The sequence below is a fragment of the Semicossyphus pulcher genome, unplaced genomic scaffold (assembly GCF_022749685.1).
Source record: "Semicossyphus pulcher isolate SPU_LCO1_2020_fin unplaced genomic scaffold, fSemPul1.0.p SCAF_14, whole genome shotgun sequence".
NCBI classification, from domain to species: Eukaryota; Metazoa; Chordata; class Actinopteri; order Labriformes; family Labridae; genus Semicossyphus; species Semicossyphus pulcher.
Window position 1 is genome coordinate 28565200 of NW_027211648.1, and position 13080 is coordinate 28578279.

General features: G+C 44.0%; 1 protein-coding gene across 1 annotated transcript in view; it reads right to left on the reverse strand.

Annotated features, from left to right (window-relative positions):
- Positions 1 to 471: 471 nt before the first annotated feature.
- Positions 472 to 13080, reverse strand: part of eipr1 (EARP complex and GARP complex interacting protein 1) — a 65339-nt gene continuing 52730 nt past the window's right edge. The window contains exons 7-9 of the mRNA XM_069662112.1: positions 9013 to 9180; positions 4475 to 4642; positions 472 to 913 (exon numbers count right to left, since the gene is read on the reverse strand). Of these exons, the coding sequence (XP_069518213.1) occupies positions 739 to 913; positions 4475 to 4642; positions 9013 to 9180 (511 nt within the window). The 3' untranslated portion in view covers positions 472 to 738. The remainder of the gene's footprint in view (positions 914 to 4474; positions 4643 to 9012; positions 9181 to 13080) is intronic.

Consider the following 13080-nt stretch of genomic DNA (forward strand, 5'->3'; position numbering starts at 1 on the left):
GCCCCCCGCCCCCCAATACTACGTCACCTCCCTCTCCCTCAGGTAACACCTCCAAATTGGCTCACAATTACATTACATACAAAGTGTAACACATTCATTTTAGTACTTATAAACAGTGAATAAGATCATCTGAAGGAGAACAAGTTGGCTTTGGTCTTAAATATCCTTCTGTGAGCAGCACGAATTGTGATCACAGTTGGTCAGTTAAGAGATTAATCAATGACTTGACCGACAGAAAACATTTGATTCACCATTTACCGTTAATTATCACGCCTTCATATCTAAGAAATATGAATATGCAAGTCAGTGTTTCCTTATAAACACAGGTTTAAATGAACATGTGTAATATAAATCACAAAGTTTTCTTGGGTCTTTTAGCTCGATGATTTGGTTTTAAGGCCTCTGTACTCGACCTGCCGGCGTCTGAGTCCAACGTTTAAGAAGCACACCAATTCAAAGGTTTATCTGGGAGTCTCATTTGTCCTTTAATTAAGACATCAGCACACTTTAATTGTTTACAGTCAGAGGAACAAACAGTATGAACTACAGTTTATGTACATCACACACTCAGTCTGGCCTCACATGCAGGTTGCCGTGTTTGCACGGGACACTTCCTGTGCTAAGTTGTTATGGAATGTCTGTTAGCAGCCTGTTGTAGCCAAAGCATGTACACACATGCACGCACACACACACACACACACACACACACATTCAGATCACCTGTCCCTCCCCTCCCGCTCAGAGCAGGATGCGGTACTTGAGGGCGCGGGGGACCCTGTTGATGACGAGCCGTCCGTCGTAGCTGAGCGAGGCGAAGAGCCAGGGATCAGCCGACGACCACTCTGCTGCGTACACGCTGTCCTCATGCTCCTCATAGGTGGAGACAACACTGTCCTTCAGAGGCTCTTTACCCCTGAAACACACACACACACACACACACACACACACACACACACACAACAAAGAGGTAAATAACAGAAACTAATAAAAAACACGTGGAGATACCAAATACAGTTTAATGCAACAGGTTCTTCTCTCTTTATTTTTCCACACATTCTAGTAAAATGTAATTTCAGTATGAGTCTCATTTACAGTGTTGGATGGAATCTGAACAGCCCCACTTGAAGGCATAACAAGAGTCTCTGCCGTCAAAGAGCGGAGAGAGACGGGAAATAACTGCACACAGTTCTGTAGAATCTGTCCTCAGATGCATTCATAGCGTTGTACTCAGACCTGAAGACCTCCTGCTGTGATGACTGGATATGCAGATTCTTTCTGATGTATTCGTCTTCTGGGTTTGTGTGTTTCAGACGTTGCATTGTTTGTTTATTTGCAGCACATTTTGGCTGTCGTCCTTCTTTTCCACTCAGGATGGTTACCAAAACCCGGTACTAAACGGGCCCCGGTGCCGAATTATGAAATTATGAAATTTAGCAGTTTATTATAGCTACAAAAAAGTTACCTTGCACATTTAATGTCACCAACTGTTTCTAATTTGCAATAAGAATCAGACACTGATGCATATTCCCAATCGTGGGATGCAGCTCTCTCACACACACACACACACACACGCTGCAGCGCACACAGTAGATGCTGCTCGTTAGAGAACTAAATGATCAAAAGTGTGGTTAAACTTCACCTGAGTCGATGCCGACACTGCTCGTTGCCACAAGTGTAACAATCGTTTTGCTTGTAAGGTTGGAAACACAAGCGATCTATCCACACGTGTGTGAAGTCCATCATGTACAGGCAGAGACATGCACCGTTTGACTCCCGAGCTTGTAGTTCATCTCTCGTTGGCCCATGTACGTCAGGTATGAATGCTAGCAGCCTACCTGCATGCCCCACCAGTGTTTCTCTATAATACTGTATTTTCTTTTGCAGGAAATAATTGTTTAATTAGTTTTATATTTCCATCATCACAAAATTGGATTCTATAATAATCTAAATGCAGCCCGTTTCTCCTGATGAAAATCTTTTGGGCTGTTGCACGTTATCCGTTCTGCCATCGAATGTCAGTCACAAAAAACAGAAGCACTTTTTTGGACAGACTTTAGTCATGCCATCAGCCTTTAAAGAAGACTACTGTCTCTGTGCTGCTAGCTGAAGACATCTGCTGGAGCAATACCAAGACGTTCTGTACCTTTAGTTAGTGAAATATCTCGTGTAAAAATAGGACCAGGGTTTTAAATATCGGTTTATCTCCTTCATGCTGAGGACGGCCTCTCTCCCTGTCCTCTGAACACAAACATCCTCCTTAGTGGTGGACGTTCCTCGCTCTGCTACAACAAGGTGAAAATAAATAAAACTTCTGAATCATGATGGAGGATTATTACCGTCCCAAACGTCTGCTAAACCCACGGCTGTAACAAGTCCTGAGGTGAAACATACTAACACACATATATGGATTTAATTTACACACTAGCTGTTCACGGACAGAAGATGCTAATTGAGACTGTACTGTACTTAATCATGACATTAAGTTGAGGTTTCGCTGTGTGTAACTCAGAAACTGGCCACTCTACAGACATAGCACTGTAGTTGCTCTGATCCATTGTTCTTTTTTCACCAGGAGCATTATGGGAAATATTTTGAAATGGAAATCAGTTGTATTTTTGTGAATTGTGACCCTGCAATCATCTGCAAATTTTGAAAGCAACCATATAAATTGAGAAAACAGCCCAATCATTGGAGGAGTCCTGTGGAGTCCAGGTTCTGTGAGTGGACACGTACCGAACATACAAGAGGGGTCAATAAGTGTAGTGGAAGGGTTAAAACTAAAGCTGAGTGCTGGTGATTAGGAAGAAGAGTTGATAATTGTGGATGAGAGTCCGTCATTGAGTGTAAGAGCAGGATGAGAGGGGAAATGGGACCATAATGGATGGAGGACAACGGTGGATTTGAAAAGCTCTGAACGGTAAATTACAGATGATATCCCAGTGATTCTACAACTGAGGCTAAGCGCTGCAGAGGGAAATAACTCAAGTGTTTTGACAGTAACATATTCTTAATGTTTTACATCTCCACTTTATCATTATGAGTGTCAAAACATGTCAAAGTGCAGGTTTAATCTTCAGAAGACTCTTGTGCGTGCTTCAGTATCTCACGGTTTGTTCGTTAGGCTCCTTTTTCAGTCCAGGAATATGATACGATGAAGAGTTACTGCTTTGACATGCTAGGATCAGGGCCGTGGCATAGGCAGGACAGGCGAATGCTAAGGGCGCATCCATCCATAGGGGGCGCCGCACCACCGCCTCATAAAATCACTGATTACTTTCGGTTACTTTTGGATTACTTCAACACTAAATCTGCAAATAAAGACGAGAGAAAAGAAATGGCACTACTTTTGTAATACGCAAATGTTTGTTTTAATTAATAGCGGTAATCATGCACAACTGAACATGAACTTTGTTAAGTCTGCTATTCACACTACTTGCTTGTGTTTTTACCCACACGATCCCGGCCGCCGCCATCACCAGAGTCAAACTATTTTTCAGTAGACGACGACAGGTTAGCTAACATTTTTAACTGGAATTCTGTGCAGCTAACTTTAGCGGTCGGTCTTACCTGTAAATGTTTCTTTAAATTAAATGTTGAGTCCTTGGATAACTGATAGTATTTTCACAGCCGGAAGGCAGAACTTGCACTGTTCTGCAATGTTGCTCCTGGCAACTTTGAGGAGCGGTGTTGTGAGTCGTGAAGTGTCGTAACGTGTGCACACAGGTGCACGGTGTTAGAGACGGTTTAGAAATGAGACACCAGATGTTACAGAGCGTCTTTGTTATTTTATCGTCTTCATTTTAAAATGTATTTCAAAATTGTAATCCTGAAGTAATTCCCATTTTTAATAAATGTATCTGTAATCTAATTACCTCTTTTTTTCTGTAACTGTAACAGAACATAGTTGCCTTTTTTCGTATCCTGATTACGTAAAGCCGTTACTTGAATTCAGTTGCTCCCCACGCCTGCTCAGTTGTTACACTGAGCGCCCCCTACAGGCGTGGAGCGCTGGATCAGTGTTTTTGCATGTGTTTTCTGGGTTTGTGTGTTTCTGAATTTGCATCGTTTCTCTTTGGACCGAGTTTGATATCAATGCATTTGTTGGACTTTTGCACCACGTATTTTTCTTCTGCAGACATGCTGCCGTCGTTGCATGTGTTTTGGGCTTTTGCATGTGTTTTTGAATTTGCATTGTTTCTGATGTAAAGTTGATTAGGGTCATCCACAGATAATGACATAAAGGAGAAATCTTAGATCTTAGAAAATGAAAAGTAGTTGTGCATCTAAAGAATAAAATTACCTACCAGTTAATGTTTACTCGGCCGTGCAGTGAAGGATGGCTAACACATTGTGTAAAAATCAATAACTGGCAGTGGAGCTGATAATGAAACACTCAATTTGAAACCATTCTCCTCTTGTATTTTCTGTGCTGAGATTACTGGAAGCCTTTTCCATTAGCCCGTGTTGCTCTTACTTGTCCTCCTGGTGGTTGTCCTCCCCCTCGCTGAGCTCCTCGTCGTCCACCAAGTGTCCGAACGGCTCCGAGGAGATGGACACCATGTTGGAGAGGATGAGGCGGCTGTCACTGCTGGCAGTCAGCACCAGCTGGTCGTGGCTGTGGTTGTAGCGGACGCTCCACACCCTGGGACGAAACAAAGAAAAAACACACAATCCCAGACATGCAGTCAGTATTAAAAGTGAAGAAATGAGGGGACGTGCAGTATGTTTTACATTCACGCAAGGATGTATGAAAGAGTCTACAGTAGGGGTGGGGGATTAAAGAATCTCGATAGGGGATTAAGATAGATTGTACGTAGATGCTGATGCAGAAATGTGGACAGTTCTATTCGATATGGATACATGAAACAACATCAGCAGAAATAGCAACAACAGCCAGTTAGTCTCCAGCTTTGTGCTTTCATATGAAGCACATGCAGGAGTGCAAGCCTGCTTCCCTGTACAGAGCATTGTTAACAAAGAAAAACAAAGAGTGGATCCAAGCGGCAGGAAAGAAACGGTGAAGCTGAACTCAGCTCAGCTAGCAGCTCCCTTACTGGACATCCTGTGTCCGCTCAAGACCAGGTGAAACACAGATTTTAAAGTGAACATGGATTAATCAGTGGAGGAGGAGACTTCTGCAGATAATTGAGCTCCCATTGAACAATTAAGAAATCCTAACCAACAAGCTCAGCTAATGTAAGCAGCATGTCGGACATGCTTTGTCCACTGAGGAGCGTTCGACCGATACTGCTTTCTGTTTTTAAAGATTTAAGGGCTTTCAGAGACAGACACACAGCCAGATGAGTAGTGAGATGAGTAGAGGACAGACGAGGGGGAGCGACGAGGTGAGGGCTCCGAGAGAAATATGGGCTGACCACACAAATGCTCGTGGAAACACACAAGAACACGGAGGTGTTCAAACTGTTCAGTGAGAAACTAAAGGAGAGTGGAGCTGATCGAACTGTGGAACAATGTCGGTTAGACGCATAAAAAACTCTTCTTCTCTCTTTGTTTACTCAGTTTTCACATGTGGAAATTCTGACCAATCAGAGAGCAGTTTCCTCACGCATCCAAACTTTTGGTCCACTGGTAAAAGCTGCCGTGTGAACACAAACCAAACTCAAAATGCAACTTTGGAACACTTTGGTCTTTGATCCGGATCGAACAAACGGACTTTCTGTGTGAAAGCAGCCTGACGGGTCGGGGATTTGAGTTGAGAGGACTTTGCCTCTGTATGTGGGCCGCCTGCTCTCCTGACTGAGCTAACCAGCGCCCCTGAGAGATCCTGATTTCTAACATGAAATATCTTTTTTTCTGTGGTTTTACCAGTTTTAATTTAATTTAATTTACTTATTAAAAAAGAATTCAGCCTTAAAAATGTGTGACAGAGAACTTTACAGAACGTTAATAAGCTTAAATTTTAATCTTAGACCTTTGTTTCTCCAGGCTCCTTAAGCTGGCAGCTTTATCAAATCATCTTTATCATTATAAATATTTATATAAATCATTATAGACAATGATCTTGATCATATTTTTTAGCCGTATCGCACAGCGCTAATCTGCAGCCACATATCTACAGTGTCAAACAAAGCTCCATGCAGGGGGAGGAGTCCAGCAGGGAATGAGACATCACACATATATGTTGACCGTATGCAGAGGACACACGCTGGAACATAGAAGACATGCAGAGATGTTCTCTGTGTCTCTTGTTCGCACACTTGTGCTCGTGCAAGTCATGCAGAAAATGCAGCGTTCTCACAGAGGGGGTTCAGAGCTAAGTATTCCTATCTGCTTGTGTCTTCTGATGCCAAAAACATGGATTTGTTACCTTGCAGACTAAATTTGGGCTTAATTAAAATGAGTTGATGATAATCGTCGGAGACTCCATCATCCGGTTTTTATAAGTTGCTCCGTTTTAATTCTCCCTCATCATTCCTCCCTCCCTCCATTTCTGTCCCTCTCTTTCTATTTCTGACTGTCAACACTGTCTCCCTCTCCTTCTCTCTTTGTGTTTGTCTCTGTCTCTCTCTCTCTCTCTCTTTCTCTGTGAGCCCGGGGCACAGCTCAGAGTGCGGTCCCGGTTCCCTCGCAGGGAGGGATTGAGGGATAACCGAGGCTGTTGACAGGAAATCAGCCTCGGCCACGCTGTTCCCCGCGCTCCCCTAATCCGCTTCCCTTCTAAAAAATAGTCCCTAATACCCCCAGCAGCCCTGAGGCCATATCCTGGCTGCGCTCTGAAAAATGAGTGCGCACAACAAAGCACACACGCAGACACACACACACACACGCATCAGGGAAACACCCACACATGTCTGCATCACAATAAAGATAAAGGACAAACACACACAGACATATGCCTATGCATTATAGAAATGCTTGAACACACACATTTCTGTAGCCACACATAGAGATAAAGAGAGCCAATGCACATTCCACCACACACACACACACACACACACACACACACACACACACACACACACACACACACTCTTATCTCCTATCTGAAAAGATCCAATCTGCAGCTATCTCCAGTTATGGATATGTTTTCCAAGCCTATCTTTCTTTTGCAGATAACGCCCGCTCTAGCATGTGTGTGTGTGTGTGTGTGTGTGTGTGTACATGCACAAAAGGCGTGCATGTGTGCATATGTTGTGTTTATGCGTGTCTTTATCAGGTGAGGGTTGGTGCGTTGCTGCAGCAGTAGCCCAGTTTGGCGCGCAGACACACTGATCATCCATTCAGCTCACACAGGAGAGTGTCTCCCATGCAAACACACACACACTCTCTCTCTCTCTCTCACACTCTCTCTCTCTCTCTCTCTCTCACACACTCACACTCACACTCACACTCACACTCACACTCTTGGATGCTTGGACTTGGATGCAAACTACCACAGTGATTGAACCCGTACTGACAAAACGAGTAGCAGCTTTTTAATTAGTAATTAGAGTATAACTGCAGTTTATTGCACCAGCAGTAGTTAGGGCATTTCATTAGTTAGGAGATAAAGCCATTAATAAAACCAGAAACCAATCAACAGTGCAGCAAAGGAGTTATCACAGTGTTTATCATTATTGTTGGTGAGTTTTCCTGAACGTGCCTGAATCACACTCCGATGCTGAATAAAAGGGTTTTTTCCCCCATCGGGCAAATACACTTTAATTATATTAGACGCAGGAAATACTACACGTTCACATTGTTAAATTTAATGAAATGATAAATTACTTCTTCACCTTTTCTTGGTTGTGTTTCTTGTCAATTCCAATCAAGTAATAAAATTTAAGATGTGCCCCCAACAGTTCAGAGAGCGGAGGGAACATCTGAATCAGTGTTGGGCGCTTTATAAGGGAGTGTCTCTGTAAAGAAAAAACTATCTAGTCATGTTTTTGTTCCTCGTAGATTTATAAGGAAACCCCCGAAAGTCCAGCACGGCCACGTCTATCATTAAATAAGACCTCTGCTTATTTATCTCCCTCTTGGTACACCAAACAAGACTTTAAGATATCTGCGATTTCTGCCTCCACCAAGAACAACATGGAGATAAAAGGAAGTTTGTTCAAACTGTCAGTCGTCTCCCGCTAATAATAAAGACAATTAAGTTACTGAGTTACTGTGCCAGCTGACTAAGAGTTCTCCTGAATAGAAAAGAGGTACTTGACCAAATTGAAATGTTTTATTTTGAAAGATTCTTTAAAACTGCTGTTTAGTTGTGTTCAAAGAATAGACTCTCAAAAAAGTAGACTCCAGCCAATGTGGAAATTAAACCTGCATTATTTTTAATGGCCAGCAGGGGGCAAGGCCATCCATTATCTATACCGCTTATCCTGTTCAGGGTTGCAGGGGTGCTGGAGCCTATCCCAGCTGTCATTGGGTGAAGGGCGGGGTTACACCTGGACTGATCGCCAGTCAATCACAGGGCTGACACACGGTGTGTCCGGAACCGCATACTAATCATACTTATCATACTAATCATACTAACCGTGACGTAAAATTGAGTATGTCGTGCGTTCCCATCTCATAGTATGCAATTGTGTGTATGCGAGAAATGCCCGGATGTATATTAGATCGGCCCGGATGTTTGAGTATGAGACGGGAGCTCACTGGTACTCAACCGCCCCAAAATGCATTGCGGCTATTCAGCTTCTACTATGGCGGAGATGGACTGGAGATCAGACTGGACATACGTAAACGATTAAGTCACGTGATACGGAGAAGACGGCTCTGAGTATGATGCCACCGTCATCCTAATAGTCAGGTTAGTAGGCAGTATGCAGTACATACTGTTTGAGTATGTCGTAGGCAGTACGTTAGTTTTCGGACACAGTCACAGAGACAGACAACCTTTCACGCTCACACTCGCACCTACGGGCAGTTTAGAGTCACCAATGAACCTAACGAGCATGTCTTTGGACTGTGGGAGGACTCAGGTCCTCAGGTTCAAGGACGGAACCTGCTCTACAAGCCACCCCTCCTTTAACCTCTCTGAACTCCCCCCATCTTTCAACCCACCAGTGCGAGTGCTCCTCCAGGGTCTTGACGGGCTCCTGGACATTACGGACGTCCCAGAACTTGACCTTGCAGTCGTCCCCGCAGCTGGCCAGGTAGTACTGTCGGTTGGGGTTGAAGTCCAGGTCACGCACCAGCTGGCCATGAGCGTTCTCGATACTGTAGATCTGACTGGAGAGGAGACGGAGAGGGGGATTAAAGAGAAGACAGGAGGCATTCAGCGGGAGACAAACGGGAGGAGAGCAGACAGAAAAGAAATAGGATGGAGGGATAAGAATGAGAGGAGCAGCAGCAGGGAGAGAAACGATAAGAGAGAGGAATGGAGGAGAGTGAGGGGGATATGACAGAACAACAATAGGAGATATGAGACAGAGAGAGAGTGATTCACAGGGTCCACACAAGCTCGAAAACATTCCCAGGCTAAATCAAAGCCTCCTCTGTGTCTGAGTCTGTCAGCGAAGGCCAGGCTCAATAAAGAAGCCGACACCGGTGGTGGTAAATTATAAAGGCAAGCCTCATAACGGCACAGCCTTGAGTATCTGCTGGAGTGAACAGAATGACAGAAGAAGAGAGACGCTCTGTGCATTGTGTCTGTTTCCATCTCTCCAGCCACCCACACCTCCTATTATTCCCTACATATTTTGCTCCACTTTCCAACTTCTCTTCTTCACTATCTTTTACTATCAGGCTCTCTTATATTTATGAACGCTCAGGTAAACCCTCAGTGCACTACCTACCCATCACTTCATAATAATGTAGGCCTGCCCCCAAATAGTGGACTAAATTGTTCGTCGATGAGCCCAACGCTGGACTCAGGCTACAGAGGGATCGGCCCAGAATATCTGGTCATTTGAGGGCTCTATGGATCCAGACTTTAGCGCCCCATCCTGTCCGATTAAAGCCCTCCCGATAATATTAAACATCTTTAATATTTAGGAGAAAAAATCGGGATAATTAAGTCAGTACTTTCACCACGGCAGTCAATTAGAAGAGGAGAGGGAGCCGCTGATGATGTTTCAAGGCGCCGGTGAACATTGTGTTGACAGAATGTGAACACGTACCATCACACATTGCTTTTGTTTAAATCTGCTCCCTGTGAGATTAAGTTACATCATATGACATCAAATGAGGAGGTAAACTGTTCACTCTGGCTCACACAATAAGGTAATGATATCCTGTAGTGAGTGAGGTGCCAAACGTTTAATATCTGACAGTGTGTGCATGTTTAAGATCCCAGAGAGGAGTATCTGTGAAGTCATTTGTGTGATAAAACCACGGACTGTATAAAAAGATGGACGACATGACAGCTCCTTCAAAGTGAAGCCAAACCCTCTCTATCGCCCCCTGCTGACTGGCTGCAGTATAGGTCATAAAGCCCGCCTCCTCCATGTTAACAGATGGGACATGAGTCAAACTATAAAATCAAAATACATTTTTCTCAAACATGGTTTCTGTCATTATAGTTAGTTCTTATCATGCTGATTTATGTCCAAGTGTTCATTTTTCCAACAAGTTTACTTTTAATTTGATGCTGTAAAAAGGGGCCGTGGCCTCATGATTGACAGCTCTGTGGACAAATGGGGCTCCTGCAGCGTTCTGTTCCCGAGTAGCAGAGTAGAGGAGGAACGGCGAGAGGAGACGTAACTAACACTAACACTACAGTCAGTGAACTTTCTATAAGTGTGAATATCTGCTTCAGACCGACACGAGAAGCTGTTCTGCTGCAGGCTGAGCCCACCTGAGGGCTCCAACACGTCAGGGCCACAAGGTAAAGGTGTGTTTCGGGTAGAGGAAGGGGCGGGACGTCGATACTGCGGCTCCAGCAGCCGATCTCTACTGCACACACTCTGGATACAGATGCTCCGGGGGGGATTTTGCCATCACTTTTGTACAATGAGAGGAGACGCGTCGTCCATTTTTATATGCAGTCTTTAGATTCAACCTGATTTTTAAATCAGAGAGGATTTTAAAGCTCCTGTAGTCCAAGCCAAACTTTAACCAAGTGGTCAGTTAGCTGAGCCCTCAAACTCCATCAAGCAGCAGCTGTGTGGATTGTTGTCTGCGCCCCGTCGAACCTTTCTGTAGTGTTCCCATTTGAGCCTTCACCTTTAAATATGGTTGCCGTGTTGCGTGTAACACATTGCCCCTATAACCTGAGGAGGTATGTGTGATTGTAGATGTTGTTAATTCACATGACATCAGCAGCAACATTTTAATAAACAACCGGCACAGCGTGGACATAAACTGTGATGTGCTTGCATTTCTCGCGAGCTCTTGGTTACAAATTAGCAAACGTATCCACGACTTCTTGCAATCTTTTATATGGTGGTCAAAACCTCATCATTCAATCAACTGTTAATTAAAACTGGACCAAATCAATGAATGAATAAACTCTACAGCAGATAATGAACATATTTCTTAGTAAAAATCTGTATTAAAGTAAAATTATTTATTTCAGTCATGGCAGCTTGTTTAGCTTCAACCTGCGTTCTTCCATGTGTGTAATTACGTTACTATGTGTGCAGGTATATATTAATGCTGTTGCTCGTACCAGCAGGCTGCCTTTGAAGCCTCCTGATGCTGTTTCTATATAAAAGAAGAAAAGCAGGAAATCAACTGGGGGTCAGAGAATGGAAACCCATTTGAATAAACTTGTAATTAATTGGATCCAGCGCTCTGCTTCCGCCATAAATGCAACATGAGAGGGTAGAAAATCAGCACTTGTTTTCTTCAGCACCATTTCCTCTCCAGGCTAGCCTAGCTCAGCTCAGCTTGGCACGGTTTAGTTCAGCAGAGTGGAAAGCTTCAGTGTTATGGCCCAGCTGGATGCCAAGCGCAGCTAGCCGGCTAGATAGTCACCCCGCTGATCACGTTAGGCAATTAACATGCTAATTAAAAATCTCATTAAAATAAGGGAGGAATAAAAGAATGACCCGGGGCAGACCGCTGGGCTTCAATTAGGTCAAGACAACTCAGGGACCGTGTGTGACTCTGTGTGTGACTCTGTGTGTGTGTGTGTGCTGTCACTGCCACTGGACCATGGAGCCGCAGCTTGACAGAAAATAACAAGAGAGCTTCCACTGAAACACACTATTATCATCAAGCATACATACATACCCAGTTACAGGCCTAAAACCATTGTTAAAGGGGATTTTATCTGGAGCAACTGTCTGTATGTAACATACAATGGAAACACAGGAGCTATGCACCCTTCTCTCACAACTACCTTTAACCAATGACTGTATATAAAGATGGACGACGTCTCCACCTCCTCTCATTGTACAACATCCCCCGGAGCGGGCGCTGCCATCTTACGCATCTGTATCCAGAGTGTGTGCAGTACAGATCGTCTGGTGGAGACCGCAGTATCAAGGTCCCGCCCCTTCCTCTCCCTAAAACACACCTTTACCTTGTGGCCCTGACGTGTTGGATCCCTCAGGTGGGCTCAGTCTGCAGCAGAACAGCTTCTTGTGTCGGTCTGAAGCAGATATTCACGCTTATGTAAAGTTCGATGACTGTAGTGTTAGTGTTAGTGACGTCTCCTCTCGCCGTTCCTCCTCTACTCTGCTACTCGGGAACAGAACGCTGCAGGAGCCCCATTTGTCAACAGAGCTGTCAATCATGAGGCCACACCCCCTTTTTACAGCATCAAATAACTAATTAAAAGTAAACTTGTCAGAAAAATGAACACTTGGACATAAATCAGCATGATAAGAACTAACTATAACGACAGAAACCATGTTTGAGAAAAATGTATTTGACGTGTATTTTGATTTTATAGTTTGACTCATGTCCCATCTGTTAACATGGAGGAGGCGGGCTTTATGAGCTATACTGCAGCCAGTCAGCAGGGGGCGATAGAGAGGGTTTGGCTTCACTTTGAAGGAGCTGTCATGTCCTTCATCTTTTTATACAGTGTATGCCTTTAACTTATTGTGCAGCTTTGCAATCAGAATACTGGATTCTGATTGGTCAATTACGGCTTCTACAGTCTGCTATTTCTGCTGCTGTGAATAACAGGCAGCTGCTGCAGACACAGTTTTGATTGAGGGGCTTGCATGCAATCATATC